Source organism: Notechis scutatus, chromosome 2 (genome assembly GCF_049901735.1).
Source record: "Notechis scutatus isolate UNSWTSFEM ecotype Mainland chromosome 2, rNotScu1.2, whole genome shotgun sequence".
Taxonomy (NCBI): Eukaryota; Metazoa; Chordata; class Lepidosauria; order Squamata; family Elapidae; genus Notechis; species Notechis scutatus.
Genome location: NC_142010.1, coordinates 13,873,279 through 13,891,199, shown reverse-complemented (window position 1 = coordinate 13,891,199; position 17,921 = coordinate 13,873,279). Strand labels below are relative to the sequence as shown.

Below are 17,921 nucleotides of genomic sequence, written 5' to 3'. Positions count from 1 at the left end.
CTCTAAACCGTCTGGATGAACCGGCTCCTTCCGATTCCCACCTGTCGGCACCTCATGTCCAAGAACTGCTCTTTCTGTGGGTCAGGAATCAGGGTCCCCCTTTTCCTTGCAAACCCAGGACCCTGAGGGAAGATCCCGGAATCCAGTTGGGCTGTTTCACCTCTGTTTTGAACTCCTTTCCTTGGAGAACTTCAACCTCTTTGCCATCATTTCCAGGCATTTCTCTCTCTCAGCAGGGAAAAATATCAAGTAACGTTTCAGAAGAAGTTTTGCCAGTAGAAAAGTGCAGATATATTGTGGAATAATCCAGATAATCTCTTCTGTTGCAATAGGATAGAATAGAATTCTTTATTGGCCAAGTGTGATTGGACACACAAAGAATTTGTCTTTGGTTCATAAGCTCTCAGTGTACATAAAGAGAGAAAGTAAAATACATTCATCAAGAATCACAAGATACAACACTTAGTGATAGTCATAGGTTACTAATAAGCATATTAGGGAACAAATAAAACAATATACATTGTAAAGATACAAGCAACACGGTTATAGTCATAAGCTGGAAGAGATGGGTAATGGAAGGATGAGAAGAATTTACTAAGGCTTTATAAAACGGTACTAATATTTCATGTGATTTTGATTCTGTGCCTCCGTTGATACAATCAAGGATTATATTAGCTTGTTTGGCTACTGCTGCACACACCTGACTCATGTTTAAGTGATCATCCATTTGGACTCCCTAGGTCCCTCTCACAGTTACTGGTTTTGAGCCAGGTTTCCTATAACCTGTTTTTCCTGCCAAGGTGTAAAACCTTACTTTTCTCCATATTAAGTTTCAGTTTGTTGGATTCAACCTTGTCTTATTTGGATCATTAAGGCAAAATATGCATACACATAGAAATCTATAGAGACATGGTGTTTAGAATACAGTACTAGAGGCTAATTGTCCACAGCCAGGAGTTCGATCCTGACATGCTCATGGTTGATTCAGTCTTTCATCCTTCTGAGGGCATTAAAATGAGGATCCAGATTGCTGGGGACAATATGCTGACTTTGTAAACTGCTCAGAGAGTGTGGTAAAGCATTGTGGAGTGGTATATAAGTCTAAGTGGAATTGCTATTGCTATATAGTTTCTCCTGAATGTGGATCCTTTTATGAGAAGTAGGTGACCATTCTGAGCAAAACTCTTTCCACATTTGTATGGCTTCTCCCCTGTGTGGCATCTTTTATGGGAAATAAGATTACATCTATGAGCAAAGGTCTTTCCACACTACATGCATTTAAATGGCTTCTCCTGTGTGGATCCTTTGGTGGATAATAAATCCCCTACTATAAGCAAAGGTCTTTCCACATTCCATGCATTTACAGAGCTTCTCCCGTGTGGATCCTTTCATGGGCAGTCAGTGTACTGCTCTGAGTAAAGGTCTTTCCACACTCCATGCATTTATATGGTTTCTCCCCTGTGTGGATCCTTTCATGGGAAGTCAGTGTACTGCTCTGAGTAAAGGTCTTTCCACACTCCATGCATTTATATGGTTTCTCCCCTGTGTGGATCCTTTCATGGGAAGTAAGTGTATTGCTATGAGCAAAGGTCTTTCCACACTCTATGCATTTATATGGTTTCTCTCCTGAGTGGATCTTTTTGTGGCCACTAAGGCCACTTCTATAAGCAAAAGTCTTTCCACACTCTTTGCATTTATACAGCTTCTCCCCTGTATGGATCCTTCCATGGGAAGTCAGTGTACTGCTATGAGCAAAGGTCTTTCCACACTCCATGCATTTATATGGCTTCTCCCCTGTGTGGATCATCTTATGGGAAATAAGATGACCTCTACGAGCAAATGTCTTTCCACACTCTATGCATTCATACAGCTTCTCCCCTGTGTGGATCCTTCCATGGGAAGTAAGTGTACTGCTATGAGCAAAGGTCTTTCCACACTCCATGCATTTATACAGCTTCTCCCCTGTGTGGATCATCTTATGGGAAATGAGATGACCTCTCCGAGCAAAGGTCTTCCCACACTCCATGCATTTATATGGTTTCTCCCCTGTGTGGAACCTTTTATGGATAGTAAGCGAACTGCTCTGAGTAAAGGTCTTTCCACACTCCATGCATTTATACGGCTTCTCCCCTGTGTGGATCATCTTATGCGAAATAAGATTACCTCTCCGAGCAAAGGTCTTTCCACACTCTATGCATTTGTATGGTTTCTCCCCTGTGTGGATCCTTTTATGGATAGTAAGTGTACTGCTCTGAGTAAAGGTCTTTCCACACTCGATGCATTTATATGGTTTCTCTCCTGTGTGGATCTTTTTGTGGCCACTAAGGCCACTTCTATAAGCAAAAGTCATTCCACACTCTATGCATTTATACAGCTTCTCCCCTGTGTGGATCCTTCCATGGGAAGTAAGTGTACTGCTATGAGCAAAGGTCTTTCCACACTCCATGCATTTATACGGTTTCTCCCCTGTGTGGATTATCTTATGGGAAATAAGATGACCTCTCCGAGCAAAGGTCTTTCCACACTCCATGCATTTATATGGTTTCACTCCCAAGTGGATCCTTTTATGGATAGAAAGTTGCCTCCTTGTTCTAAAACATTTTCCACATTCCAAACATTTATAAGGCTTCTTTTTTGTGTCAATTACTTTTTGAGATGTAAGAAAGTTATTCCCAAGAGAAAGAATGAATGTCCCATTATAATTTGGTCCGTTGTGTCTTTTTATAGCATCATCTCCTATGTTTTGAGTTAAATACTGTTTATTTACCTGTACTTTAGCTTTGATTAGATTCACACTTTTTTCAGTATATTTTTTCCTTATTTTCTCTTGTTCTGCAAGAAAGTCTTGCATCAGAGCATCAGTGGAAGATGAGCTTTCCTGATTCCAATTCTTTGACTGGTTTCTCTCATGGCTTTCGAATTCCATTTGAATTCCAAACTTTTCCGTTCCATCTTTAGCATTGATCACTTGGAACAGTTCACAGGAATCTTGATTCTCCTGCCCAATATTACCTTCAAAGCAAAAGGGCGATGCAAATGATAACAAGGTTAGAGAAAAAGATCAAAGTGTTGAAAGTCAAGTGAATTTCCTTATGAATTTGTCAGAAATTCCATTAGATTGTATGTTTGCATGCCTACAGTGGTGTGATATGGGTATGATGATTGCTATATTCATGAGTCATGAAAGCTTTGCAAATATCTAGAAAAACATCTCTTTCTTTACAATTATCTCTATATATGCTTATCTCACTCAGTTTTGAGTTAAGGAGTAATCAAGGGAAACATCCAAGGAGGAATTAGGAGAAAATGTAAGATTTATAGTGGGGCCTTAATTTCAGCAGAGACCTGTGAGAAATTAAACAATTTTCAAATAAGCTCCTTCTTCCCCAGTGTACCTTGAAGCAGGTGCTCCACGGTGTCTGTCTGGCAGGCGGGACCTCCGCTCGGTTCGTTCCTTGATCCCAGCGATGGTACTTTGGAACAAAATCCCTTACTCAAGCCTCCCATTACCTTGTAAACAGCCTTTGTGCTGAGACTGGAAAGGTTGAGATGGTTCAAGAATGGCTATTTCGCTGCCCCAGTCTCATCAGCTTGCAAGGGCTCTATGGCCATATCTGGTACAGGTGCCGGTTCTCAGAGAACGGAGGCCTAAAGTACTTTAGTATGAGATCACACAAGCCCAATAGTGCAAGATCTCATGCTACTAATCTTCTGTGATCTCGCACTGAAGTACTTTAGGCCTGTGTTCTTTTAAGAACGGAGGACTTCACGAGATCCAGGTAAAAAGTCTTTGAAAACAGTGAGGGGACTGGGTCTCAAGTACTGGAGGAGGGCTGGTCATAACTTGACACGGTCGCTAAGTGAACTGTCATAACTCGGGGATTACTAGTACCCTAGGATGCTCTGAGTCACACTGCATGAGGCCTTTGTTCTTGAATTGGATTCCATGGGCTCCCATGGGCTAAGTGTGAAACTTCTGTTCTCACACAATTTGGGGAGGTTTCAGAGGACAAATGACAACACACTCCTCTCACTTTTTCAAAGGCTGCTTCTCGGCACCTCCAGAGAACACATAAAAGCACATCTCGTTCTTTTCAGCCTCCACAGATAAGTTCAAATAGAAATGGGAAAATACAGATAAGAAATGGCACAGAAAGTATCTAAGCAAAGAGACATTGACTCTTTCTTTCCTTGGAGCATGACAAAGCCAGATCCTTTCCTTCTCCCTCTCAGAAGATGATATCTGATCAGTGGTTATTTAATAAAAACTAACTATAATCTCTCTTCTTGATTGGGGACTAGAAAACTCTTACCCAGAGAGACCACGTTCCTATGGTTTTCAAGCATGACTTCAGAATGCAGCGCTTTCTGGTCAGGATCCAGCTGAGACCATTCCTCCTCAGAGAAATACACAGCCACCTCCTCAAAGGACAGAAGACTCTCCTGGACATGGAAAAAAAACAGAACAGGAGGATTCACAAGATCTGTTCATCTTCATCATTCATTTAGACAAGAGGAAAGAAGGGGAACTAATCAAATTTGCAGACAAGACCAAGTTGACAGGAATACCAACACTCCAGAAAATGAGCTCGACATACAGAAGGATCGACAGATTGGGCCCCATCTAACAAAATGAAAGCAACAGTGAGAAATCTAAGGTTCTACATTTAGGAAAGAAAAACAAAATGCACTGGCATAGAATAGGTGATACCTGGCTCAAGAGTAGTAAGTGCAACAGTGATCTTGGAGTCCTAGTAACCACTTAAACCTGAGTCAGCAGTATGCTTCAATTGCCCTCCCCAAAAAAACAACAATCATAGGCTGCATTAAGAGGGATAGAATCAGGATGACATGAAGTGTTAGTACCATTTTATAATGCCTTGGAAAGGCCACACTTGGAATGTTGTATCCAGTTTTCAGATGTAAAAAAAGACTCTAGAAAGAGTGCAGAGAAGAGCAAGAAAAATTATTAGTGGATTGGCGGCTAAAACATATAAAGAACAGTTGCTGGAATTGGGGATGTCCAGTTTCATGAAAAGAAGGACTAGGGGAGACATGATAGCAGAGTTCCAAGAAGCAATGGATGGAAACTCTTCAAGGAGAGAACCAACCTACAAATAAAGAGAAATTTCCTGCCAGTGAAAACAATTAATCAGTGGAATGACTTCCCTCCAGGAATTGTGGGTGGTCCAACACTGGCGGTGTTTATGAAGAAATTGGACAGCCATTTATGTGAAATGTTATAGGGCTTTCTGTCTTAGCAGGGGGTTGGACTAGAAGACCTCCAAGATCCCTACCAACTCTGTTATTCCGTTCCATTGTTCCCAAATTCCCAAAGCAGAGATATGCACTAAGTTAAATGGCTGTGTGTTACACAAGTCCTAATTTTAGGTGAGCAAATGGGCAAATTTTAGGTGAGCAAATTGCTTTCACTGAAGAAATATTTGGGGAAGTTTTATCAAGTTCATTGATTCTGCAAAAGCTTCAGTGCCTTTCAGTAAAGTAATTTTGATACCACTGACCATGTTATTATCCTGGGGTGGCTTTGGGGGATGGGAATGGAGGCTTTGTGCTATCCTGGTTCACTTCCTTCCTCTGTGACCGCTCTCAGTCAGTGTTGATAGGAGGGGGAGATATCCAGACCTCGCCCACTGCTTTAGGGGTTCCGCAGGGCTTGGTACTCTCTCCACTCCCATTCAACATTGATATGAAGACACTGGATGAGATCATCCATCACCATGGACTGAGGTATCACCAATATGCTGATGATACTCAGCTGTATGTCTCGGCCCGTGGTGAGTTAAGTGATGCCATGTCCTCCCTCTCGCAGTGCCTGAAGACTGTTAGGGACTGGATGGGGAGCACTGGGTTGAAACTAAACCCTTGCAAGGCAGAGTGGCTCTGGGTTTGGGGTTCGTTGGCTCAGGTAGAATTGCCACCTTAGTCTTCGATGCAGTGGCACTACCCCAAACAGACCCTGTGCGTAATCTAGGGGTTTTCCTGGACTCACGACTCCTGCTTGAAGAGCAGGTGGCGGTTGTGGCCAGGAGGAACTTTGTGCAACTTCAGGTTGTGCGCCAGTAACGCCCTTTCCTGGACCAACGGTGCTTAATCAGAGTCACTCATGCCCTAGTCACTTCCTGTCTTGACTATTGCAAAACACTCCACATGGGGCTGCCCTTGAAGAGCATCTGGAGGCTCCAGTTGGTGCAAAATGTAGTAGCCCATATGGTTTTGTGCAGACCCCGGTTTTTAAGGGTTTTTAAAAATGGTAATGTAGCATTGTGAGTATTTGTTTTTCATTAGCCTTGCACAAGTGCGAGTTGAAGAATTACAAAAAAAATAAAAAATGTTCTCTAGCAGTTCCTGCCACTGTGATACGTTTATTCCTATTTTTTGAAGGACTTTTAAAAATTTGCTTCTTGTAAACTCAAAGTAGGAGGAGAACCTAGCAGAACAAGATAAGCAGAGGAAGCTATGCTGGTCGAAAGCAACTTCAACCTGCTATTCTGGTCTCCATGTTGTGGAAGAACACAAAAATAATCCCGGCTAGACAAGGGGGGAAAACAGAAGGACACCTCTGCACACCTGCTTCACTTCCTGGAGAATAGAAATCTAATCTCTTTTCCTCTTACTTTATTTGGAGGTTCAACCGCTGTTTGATTTCCATCATAAAAACCAGAAAGCTTCATTCTTTGTTTCTCTGTAAGGGATAAATAATTTCCAAATGCATAATTAACAAAATAGAAGGAGGTATTCCATAGGAAAGAAGAGAGAGCGAAGGGAAGACAGATGGGGAATCAGAAGATCTTCCATTACCTCCTAAGGTGTCTTGACTTGGATCTTCCCAAGGGATCCTCCTGAAAAATAGCTCCTGAGAGGGATTTGATGGGTTTTTCTTTCCCTCAGGATCTCTGATCTCCACAATGCAGCACTTCAAACAGAAGGAAGGAAGGAAGCAGAATTAATGTACATCACACGACATAAAGTGGATTCGTATATTCGGAACACAACCTCAAAGCCCCTCATCCGTGTGGCTGAGTGGGAAAACAATGGAACAACGTCCTACCAGAACTGGAGAACTGCCTCGTATTATGAACGTGGAAGAAGTTTGGGAAGGAGGGGGTGAAGCATTCAAGCCCTCTCTCTATTTATTCCCTTCCAAGCTCCCTGAAGTCTCCCACCTGCCACTGGAGCTGCTCCTCCGCCTGGCTCAGGAGGAAGCCTTCCGCCAGGGCCACCGCCTGGGAGCTGGTCTCTGCTCCACACTCCCGCACCCAGCCCTCCATCTCTGGGGGCAGGAGAGCCAGGAGCCGCTCCAGAACCACCAGGTCCAGCATCTGGGCTTTGCTGTGCTTTCCTGGGCTCAGCCATTGCCTGCACAAGTCATGGAGTCGGCTGCAAAGTCCTCGGGGACCCTCAGCCTCCTGGTATTGGATGAAGTTCCAGGGCTGAACTTCTGAAGGGCGGATCGTTCCCTCCTGCAGGACCTTCTGCCCGGTTCTGGTCCAGCTCTCCCCACAGCTCCCAGGCTGAAAAGCTGCGGGGCCTCTGCCACTCCCTTCCTTGGCCAAATGGGGTGTCTCCATCCTTCCTCTCTCCAGCAGAGCAGCTCCAAAGGGTTCCAGGGACTCTGAAGGGTCTCCAGGGGCCTCTTCCTTCACGGGACCATTTCTGGGGTTGCAGGACGGATGCCTGCCGGTCCTCCCCTTCCCTCCCTTCCTTCCTTTCCCCGCAGAGGAACTCCTGGTTTGCAAAGGCTGCCGAGGTCTCCGAGGTTCCGCATCTGGGAGGGAGAGAAAAACCGACGCCCAGGATCAGAAAGGGGGATTCAGGCCCTGGACCCGCTTCCCACAACCTGCAAAGAGCCCCAAGTGGCTCCTCCCAGCGCAGGGCCCAGAGCCTCCACCCCGAGCAGGGCCGGGAAGGAGGCAGCTGGAGAGGCCGCCTCCCGCTTCTCTCCCCTTCCAGAGACAGGATCGGGCCATCGGGGAGCCCGGTGCGAATCCTGCCTCCTCCTCCTCCTCGCCCGGCTTCTCTCCTCTCTTCATGAGGAGGGCGGCTGGGGAGCATGGGACCCAGGAAGAGCTTCCCCCCTCACCCAGGGCACGTCTGGATGTTCCCCCCTCCACACTCTACCGTATCCTCTCCGCCTCCTGCGGAGCCCCAGGGATTAAGGACAGCGATTGCGGCATCGTAGAGAGGCAAGGCTCAGTTATGTCACTTCCTTCGCTGCCGCCTCTGACAATGCAGCCGTGAGACGTTCGCCCTCCAGTGGCCCAATGGGGAAATGCCTGGAGTTCCCTTCCCATGGCGGAAGGCGCCCCCTGGTGGATTTGGGGCAAAGGGCCAGGATGGTAGAAACGGTGGAAAAGAGGAGCGCATGGGAGGGGGAAGGGCGGGGATGATGGGCTTGGGAGTAGCGGGAAAGGCCCCTCTCCATGGCTCCCTGTCAGACAAAGGCTTCTGTGTATGTGCTTCTTTTCCCCTTTTTACATGAACCCAAATGCCTTAAAGGAAGTTTTCATCTTTCTTCTGTGGGGTTTCTAGAGCGGTTTCCTTATTTCTTATCTATAAAGTGCAACTCCAGAAGAGAGAAATCTTTGTGGCAATCCCTCAGATATTGGAAGATGCCACCATATCTCCCCTCATCCTTCTTTTCCTCAGACCAGACACACCCAGTTCCAGCAACCGTTTTTTAAAATATCTTTTAGGTTCCATCTTGGTTGCTCTTCTCTGCACTCTTTCTAGAATATCAAGATCTTATTTATTTTATTATAGAAAATAGAAAAATAGAAATAGGAAATTAAGGGAAGGAGAAAGAGGGGAAAAGAAAGTCTGAGGTACAAGAGAAAATAAAAGATGTCGATTCCTTTTTAGCACAGTGCAAGATTTTTTAGAAAACCATTCCAGCCTGACAATTTCATCTAATGGACAAAAGCAGAGTCATTTTGGGTCTTTTTCTTTTGAACACTTGAAATGTGAAAATGTCCCATTTAATGGCTGGAGAAGGAAAGCGCACAAAGCGGCTGAAGGAGGGAGGGCCCCGCCTGAGGGGATCTGCGCTCTGATTGGTTGTTGAGAGTGGAAAGGGGGCGTTTCCGTTTTCCCCGCCTTTACTTCTCTGGGCTGCTTGAGATTTACCTCAGGATGTTTCTTTCTTTCAAGGAGAGGAATCGCCTTTTTCTCCCCTGAAGTAAAGCGGTGCCTTTCCCTGGTTTAGCTGAGGGTTTTCCAGGGCTTCCCTTCGGATTTGGGGGGAGTGTCTGCCCCTCCCCTTATCATCCAGTGCGGCAGCTCTTCGTACAGCACCAATCTTCACATTTAATGAACGTGTGTGTGTGTGAGAGAGAGAGAGAGAGAAAGAGAGAAGAAATGTGTGTCGAAGAAGAGGAAACGTTTTTCTCGGACTTTTGAGCTGGGCGGGGCAGAACGAGCTGAAGCACCAATGGGAATTCTCCTGAGGCGAGCGTCAGGCGCAGAGAACGAAGATGAAAGTGGACGAGGGGGGTCCCTTCAGTCTTAGGGGCTCAAGGTGGGGGGGCGGGTTTCATGGCAGGCCCTGCGGGGACCCTCCACTTTCTTTCTTCACGATTCTCAACTAGACTTTCTTCTGTGGGCATGCAGGGGTGAACTAGGTGTCCGCTTATGTTCCCAAACTGTCCCAGGTTTTCCTCCCCGGGAGTTCAACGAAGTAGAAGGGAGGGAAGGACGGAAGAACAGAACAGCATGGAATAGAATAACAGAGTTGGAAGGGACCTTTGAGGTCTTCTACTCCAACCCCCTAGTCAGGCAGGAAACCCTTATTCCATTTCAGACCATCTCTTTAACAGATTAACAGAGCTGGAAAGGACACTGGAGGTTATCTAGTCCAACCCCACCTCCCCAAAAGCAGGAGACTCTGCACCCTTTCTGACAGGGGGCAGTCCAGGCTCCTCTTGAAAGCTCCCACAACTTCCGAAGGCGACTTCTGTTCGCCTTCCCTCCGGCGGCCCCTTTGCCAGGAAGGGAGCCAAATATTCCGGGAGGGAGGAGACCGGCCCCACGTGATTGGGGGGGGGCACTTCCTCCCAGGAATAGTGTGGGGCCGAGAAAAGGAAGGGGGCGGCCGGGGGAAGCGCCCCCCTTGGCGGGCTGGAGGGCGGAGGGGCCTGGGCCGGCTCTGGCAGCGGGACACTCTTGGGCCTCCCCCAGCCGCCTTGGAAACGCGCCGCCCCTTCCAGGCAGCCGGGCAGTGATGGGGGCGCCATGAGGGTAGCTTCCCCACCCCCCCCCCACTCAGCAAGCCCGGCCTGGAGGAGCAGGGAGAGTGACGGGGCCGAGTGGCGGAAGGTCAAAAGGCGCGCTCCGACGTGGCCCCAACACGCGTTCCCCGCGAGTCCCCTCTGTCCCGAAGTGGGGTTGAGGGGGGAGGGGAGCTTGGAGGAGAACCCCGGCTGGCTTTCCTTTGGTGGGAGCGGGTGGTGGTGTTGGAGACCCAATAAAACTCCAAATTCTTTCCCCAATCACTGGGAGAAAGAAAAGCCCGGCGGTCCAGAGTCCCCAAAGGGGGGGGGGGGTCTGTTCGTGGGAGGGTCGGGGAGGAAGCTGGGCGGGAGGCTCTTCCGAGACGGTCTCTCCTCCCGCCTCCCCCTAGACTCCCCCTCCCGGCTTCCTTCCCTTGCCTGGTTTGGAAGGGGAGGGGGAGGAAGGGGGACCCCCGTTGCTGAAGGGCTGCGAGGGGGAGCGGAGAGAGAGAGACGGGCTCTTTGCTTCCCCAGCCGCTCCGGAGCCTCTTCCGAGGGAAGCGAAGGGCCCCCGCTGCCCTTGGAGGGAGGCAGCAAAGGCAGAAGGCGCCGCAGCTCCAGACTTGGAGCCCCCGTCCCCCCCAAGTCCAGAGGAGACTCTCCCCCTCCCATTTCCTGGTTCGCTTTCTGAATCCTGTTTTTTTTCCTGGGGGGAGGAGACGCTCCGCAAAATGGGGGCTACAATCTAGCACCGGTGCAAAGTCCTGATTATTAAAGGCGGGGATGAGGAACAGATGCCCCTCCTTTCCCAAGGACCCCGGGAGGGAGAGGGAGAGAGAGAGAGTGTGAGTGAGAGGGAGGACAGAACAGAGGGAGAGAGGGTAAATGACAGCCTGGGAGAATTTCAGCCACAAAGAACAGCTGCGGTTGCTTTTGCTGAGAGCTTCAAAGAGACACAGGATTTTTAATGAATATGACCAATAACGAGCCATAATATGCAGGATTAAAGGAAGGAAGGAAGGTGAAATCACAGAAGGGAGGGGAGGAAGGAGGAAGGAGGGAGGGAAGATGTGATGGCGGAATCCGGAGCCACCAGGGAGAAGTGAAGTTATAAAAGAGGGGTTGAAATTCCTCCCAAAATCTCCTCCTTCAAGTTAAATGGCCCCATTGTCCCTTTGGGAGAAACGAGTCTCCCTTGCTAGGAACTTGGACCGGAACGTCTGGATGACCCGGCTCCTTCTGGTCTCCCCCCCTCCAACCCCCCCTTTCTGTCTGTGGGTCAGGAAGACACCCCCCTTTTCCTCACAAAGGGGCCCCTGATGAAAATCCCGGGGTAAATTTTGGGCCGTTTCTCCTGCGCTTCCTGCTCCTTTCCTCTGAGAACTCTGACATAGGTTGGATTAAATGACCTCTAGGGTCCCTCCCAACTCTGTTAATCTGCTATCTGGCCACCATCTCAAGCCGTCTAAGAATCTATATACTTTTTTCAGATTACTGGGGACAATAAACTGACTTTGTAAACTGCTGAGAGAGTGTGGTAAAGCACTGTGGAGTGGTACATAAGTCTAAGTGGAATTGCTATTGCTATATACACTGCTCAAATAAATAAAGGGAACACTTAAGCAACACAATGTAACTCCAAATCAATCACCCTTCTGTGAAATCAAACTGTCCACTTAGGTAGCAACACTGATTGACAATCAATTTCACATGCTGTTGTGCAAATGGAATAGACAACAGGTGGAAAGCAGAGGCAGTTAGCAAGACAACCCCAGTAAAGGAGTGGATCTGCAGGTGGTGATCACAGACCACTTCTCAGTTCCTATGCTTCCTGGCTGATTGGTCGCTTTTGAATGCTGGCAATGCTTTCACTCTAGTGGTAGCATGAGACGGAGTCTACAACCCACACAAGTGGCTCAGGTAGTGCAGCTCATCCAGGATGGCATATCAATGCAAGCTGTGGCAAGAAGGTTTGCTGTGTCTGTCAGCGTAGTGTCCAGAGCATGGAGGCGCTACCAGGAGACAGGCCAGTACATCAGGAGATGTGGAGGAGGCCGTAGGAGGGCAACAACCCAGCATCAGGACTGCTATCTCTGTCTTTGTGCAAGGAGGGACAGGAGGAGCACTGCCAGAGCCCTGCAAAATGACCCCCAGAGGGCCACAAATGTGCATGTGGCTGCTCAAACGGTCAGAAACAGACTCCATGAGGGTGGTATGAGGGCCTGACGTCCACAGGTGGGCGTTGTGCTTCCAGCCCAACACTGTGCAGGATATTTGGCATTTGCCAGAGAACATCAAGTTTGGCAAATTCGCCACTGGCACCCTGTGCTCTTCACAGATGAAAGCAGGTTCACACTGAGCACATGTGACAGACGTGACAGGGTCTGGAGACGCTGTGGAGACCGTTCTGCTGCCTGCAACATCCTCCAGCATGACCGGTTTGGCAGTGGGTCAGTAATGGTGTGAGGTGGCATTTCTTTAGGGGGCCGCACAGCCCTCCATGTGCTCGCCAAAGGTAGCCTCTTCCATTAGGTACCGAGATGAGATCCTCAGACCCGTTGTGAGACCATATGCTGGTGCGGTTGGCCCTGGGTTCCTCCTAATGCAAGACAATGCTAGAACTCTTGGCTTGAGTGTGTCAGCAGTTCCTGCAAGACTAAGGCATTGATGCTATGGACGGGCCCGCCCGTTCCCCAGACCTGAATCCAATTGAGCACATCTGGGACATCATGTCTCGCTCCATCCACCAACGCCACGTTGCACCACGGACTGTCCAGGAGTTGGGGGATGCTTTAGTCCAGGTGTGGGAAGAGATCTGTCAGGAGACCAACCACCACCTCATCAAGTGCATGCCCAGGTGTTGTAGGGAGGTCATACAGGCACGTGGAGGCCACACACACTACTGAGCCTCATTTTGACTTGTTTTAAGGACATTACATCAAAGTTGGATCAGCCTGTAGTGGTTTTTTGTTTTTTTTTCACTTTAATTTTGAGTGTAACTACAAATCCAGACCTCCATGGGTTGGTACATTTGATTTCCATTGATAATTTTTGTGTGATTTTGTTGTCAGCACATTCAACTATGTAATGAACAAAGTATTTAATAAGAATATTTCATTCATTCAGATCTAGGATGTCTTATTTTTGTGTTCCCTTTATTTTTTTGAGCAGTGTAGTTTGTCCTGAGCGTGGATCCTTTTCTGAGAAGATGACCATTCTGAGCAAAACTCTTACCACATTCCGTGCATTTTATTTGAGTATATGTTTTATTTTTATTCATAAACATTTTGAATACAATATATTGCTAGGGAATATCATTTATGAAAAAGAAAAAACAAACAAAAACCAACATACTGTATATACTTGTGCTGTCCAGACAGTGTATGGGAATTGGATAGTTAGTTAGCAATTGTTAGCTGTCCCCTTAAGGAAATGCATCATGGTAAATGTAGTTAAGGTATCCTGGGAAATGTAGTCCATGTCACGTGACCACATCTGTAATCTTGATTGGTCACTAAATTGACCCTCAAGGAGTTGGGGGGAGGTTTTCCTCACTCTTGGCTAAACTCATGGACTACTTCTATCGCTACATGAGGGAAAAAGGATAGAAAATAAATAATCTTTTTACCTACAAGGCAGATATACAAAGGATTGGTCATTAAAGAAGAACTTCATCAGGTATGTGAGTTATGAGGATACCTGATGCACCAATAAAAGTGATTTTGTTATATTTTGTGGAGTTATCTATCTGCATCTGTACAGGATACAGAACAATACTAGTAACAAAAATGATAGCGTAACAAAATAATTTTAACTCATTCCTTGTATTAGCTTATTTATATTTCTGTTAATTATATCAACATGTTCCTAATTGTCAACCCTCTTTGTATTTAATTCCTACATAACAATAATATTCCTTCACCTAATTTCTAATGGGAAATAACATTTCATCTATGAGCAAATTCCATACATTTATATGGCTTCTTTCGTGTGGATCATCTTATGGGAAATAAGTTTATATCTATGAGCAAAGGAGGCTTTTCTCCTGTGTGGAGCTTTTTGTGTCTGCTAAGTCCACTGCTATAAGTAAAAGTCTTTCCACACTCCGTGCATTTATATGGCTTCTTCCCTGTGTGGATCATTTTGTGGCTTCTAAGGCTCCTGCTCCACGCAAAGGTCTTTCCACACTCCGTGCATTTATACGGCTTCTCCACTGTGTGGATGATCTTATGGGAAATAAGATGACCACTTTGAGCAAAGGTCTTTCCACACTCCGTGCATTTAAATGGCTTCTCTCCTGTGTGGATCATCTCATGGGAAATAAGATGATGTTTTTGAGCAAAGGTCTTTCCACACTCCATGCATTTATATGGTTTCACACCCAAATGGATCCTTTTATGGATAGTAAGTTGCGAGCTTCTTCTAAAACATTTTCCACATTCCAAACATTTATAAGGCTTCTCTTTTGTGTCAATCACTTTTTGAGATGTAACGAAGTTATTCCCAAGAGAAAGAATTAATGTCCCATTGTAATTTTGTCCGTTTTGTCTCCTTATAGCATCTTCTCTTCTGTTTTGGGTTAAATAGTGTTCATTTACTTGTACTTTACCTTTGAATAGGTTCACACTTTTTCCATTATATTTTTTCCTTATTTCCTCTTGTTGGGCAAGAAAGTCTTGCATTAGAGCATCAGTGGAAGATGAGCTTTCCTGAGTCCAATTCTTTGACTGGTTTTTCTCATGGCTTTCGAATTCCATTCGAATTCCAAACTTCTCCGTTCCATCTTTAGCATTGATCACTTGGAACAGTTCACAGGAATCTTGATTTTCCTGCCCATTATTACCTTCAAAGAAAAAGGGCGATGCAAATGATAACAAGGTTAGAGAAAAAGATCAAAGTGTTGAAAGTCAAGTGAATTTCCTTATGAATTTCTCCAAAATTCCATTAGGTTGTATGTTTGCATGCCTACAGTAGTGTGATATAGACATGATGATTTCTATATTCATAAGTCATGAAAGCTTTGAAAATATCTAGAAAACATCTCTTTCTTTACAATTATCTGTATGTATGCAGATCTCACTCAGAATCAGTTTTGAGTTAAGGAAGAGAATAGCTTGATTCCCCCTTCTTTGTGGCAGCCCCTGAGATAATGGAAACCTGCTATCATGTCTCCCCAGTCCTTCTCTTCACTGAACTAGACATAGCTAATTCCAGCAACCGTTCTTTATACATTTTAGTTTCTAGTCCCCTAATCATCTTTGTTGCTCTTCTCTGCACTCTTTTTAGAGTCTCAACATCTTTTTTACAATCGTGGTGACCAAAACTGGATGCAGTATTCCAAGTGTGGCCTTACTAAGGCACTATCAAAAGGTGTTAACACTTCACGTGATCTTGATTCTATCCCTCTGTTTATGCAGCGTAGAAATGTGTTGACTTTTTTGGCAGCTGCTCTACATGACTGGCTGATATTTAAATGGTTGTCCACTAGGACTCCAAGATCCGTCATAGTTAATACTATTGAGCAAGGTATCGCATATACTATACCTGTGCATTTTATTTTTGCCTAAATGTAGAACCTTATATTTTCACCATTGAATTTCATAATAATCAGGGGAAACATCCATGGAGGAATTAGGAGAAAACTTAACATTTATTGGGCCACTGCAGTATTTTAGGCATGTGTTCTTTTAAGAACTGAGGACTACACGACATCCAGGTCTTTGAAAACGAAGAGGCCTTTCCTCTCTTTTGCCCTGGATCTGCTGCAGGCCTTGGTTAGCAGTGAAAAGAGGCCTAAAGCACTGTAGTGCGAGATCACGTGAGATCAATAAGTGCTAGATTTTCCACTACTGATCACGCGTATCTCTCACTACTCTTTTTTCTGCAAATGCATGAAGTAGCCAAGGGAACCGATGGCTCGCCACATCGTCGCAAGGTACCATATTTTTCAGAGTATAAGATGCACCTAGCTTTAGAGAAGCAAAACAAGAAAATAAAAGTTTTTGGCCTCCGCACGTCTCATTTTTGCCGTCCCTGGCATCCAGAAGCACTCTCCATGCCAAAAACGGGCCCATATTTGGCCTCCCAAACCCTCTGTGCCTCCCGTCCTCAAGCCTCCCTGATGCCGGGGAGAGCAAAAATTGGACATGCGGAGGCCTCCGGAGACCAAAAGTGGGCCTGTTTTTGCCCTGCTTCTGGATGCCAAGGAGGACAATAACGGCATGCGCTGAGGGTTTGGAAGGCCAAAACCAGGCCCGAATTCACTCTATAAGATACACAGATATTTCCACCCACTTTTTTGGAGGGGAAGAAGTACATCTTATAGTGTGAAAAATATGGTAAGTCCTTGCAAGATGGGGTGGGGGAATAGGTAGGGTGAATATTGTAGAGCCTCTACTGTCATTCAAAAGTGTGAATGATGACCGTGGGGCTGCAACACTCATAATTTCGGGACTGGGTTTCAATACTTGGGGGAGAAATGGTTGTAACTTGGAACATTCGCTAAGTGAACTGTGGTAACTTGAGGATTACTTGCACCCTAGGATGCTCTGAGTCACACTGCATGAGGCCTCTGTTCTTGAATTGGACTGGGAGAGTGATCTTCCATGGCCTGAGCATGAAAGTTCTGTTCTCACACAATTTGGGCAAATTTCAAAGGAGAAATGACAATACACTCCTCTCACACGACCTCCAGAGGACACATAAAAGCACACGTTGTTCTTTTCAGCCTCCACAGATAAGTTCAAATAGAAATGGAAAAATATTGATAAGAAATGGCACAGAAAGCATCTAAGTAAAGAGACATTGACTTTTTCCTTCCTTGGAGCAACACAAGGCCAGATCCTTTCCTGCTCCCTCCCAGGAGACAATATCTGATCAGTGGTATTTTAATAAAAAACTAACTATAATCTCTCTTCTTGATTGGGGACTAGAAAACTCTTACCCAGAGAGATCACGTTCCTATGGTTTTCAAGCATGACTTCCGAATGCAGCGCTTTCTGGTCAGGATCCAGCTGAGACCATTCCTCCTCCGAGAAATACACAGCCACCTCCTCGAAGGACACAAGACTCCCCTGAACACGGAAAAAAGAGCAGAAAAGGAAGATTCACAAGATCTGTTCATCGTCATCATTCAGACAAGAGGATAGAAGGGGAACTCATCAAATTTGCACACAAGACCAGACTGACAGGAATACCAACACTCCAGAAGATAAGCTCGAGATATAGAAGGATCGACAGATTGGGCCCCATCTAACAAAACGAAATCAACAGTGAGAAATGTTCTACATTTAGGAAAGAAAAACCAAATGCACGGGCATAAAATAGGTGATACCTGGCTACACAGTAGTAAGTGACAAAGATCTTCGAGTCCTAGTAGACAACCACTTAAACCTGAGTCAGCACTATGCTACAGTTGCCCCCCCCCCCCAAAACCCCAACAGAATCATAGGCTGCATTAAGAGGAATAGAATAAAGATGACATGAAGTGTTAGTAACACTTTATAATCCCTTGGTAAGACCACACTTGGAATATTGCCTCATTTTGGTTGCCAGATGTAAAAAAACATCTTGAGACTCTAGAAAGAGGGCATAGAAGAGCAACAAAAGTTATTAGTGGACTGGAGGGTAAAACGATTGCTGGAATTGGGTATCTCTAGTTTCATGAAAAGAAGGACTAGGGGAGACATGATAGCA

At 45.9% G+C, this 17,921-nt stretch overlaps 2 protein-coding genes and 1 pseudogene across 8 annotated transcripts in view; 1 reads left to right on the top strand and 2 right to left on the bottom strand.

Annotated features, from left to right (window-relative positions):
- The window catches only part of LOC113427759 (uncharacterized), a 34,102-nt gene extending 25,910 nt beyond the window's left edge, over positions 1–8,192 (bottom strand). The window contains exon 1 of the mRNA XM_087953455.1: positions 7,185–8,192. Within this exon, the coding sequence (XP_087809581.1) occupies positions 7,185–7,589 (405 nt within the window). The 5' untranslated portion in view covers positions 7,590–8,192. The remainder of the gene's footprint in view (positions 1–7,184) is intronic.
- LOC113427945 (DLA class II histocompatibility antigen, DR-1 beta chain-like) overlaps positions 1–17,921 on the top strand; it is a 318,237-nt pseudogene that overhangs the window by 264,459 nt on the left and 35,857 nt on the right. The window lies entirely within an intron of this gene.
- LOC113427367 (uncharacterized) overlaps positions 337–17,921 on the bottom strand; it is a 147,353-nt gene continuing 129,768 nt past the window's right edge. For 3 of the 6 annotated variants that reach the window (XM_087953423.1, XM_087953424.1, XM_087953427.1), the window contains 3 exons: positions 6,636–6,703; positions 4,314–4,443; positions 337–3,012 (listed from right to left, as the gene is read on the bottom strand). In XM_087953423.1, coding sequence (XP_087809549.1) covers positions 1,361–3,012; positions 4,314–4,443; positions 6,636–6,703 — 1,850 coding nt within the window. In that variant the 3' untranslated portion in view covers positions 337–1,360. Of the gene's footprint in view, positions 3,013–4,313; positions 4,444–6,635; positions 6,704–6,819; positions 6,935–7,069; positions 7,161–17,169; positions 17,300–17,921 lie in introns of those variants that run through there. The other 3 variants (XM_087953428.1, XM_087953426.1, XM_087953422.1) reach the window with 3 other exon arrangements.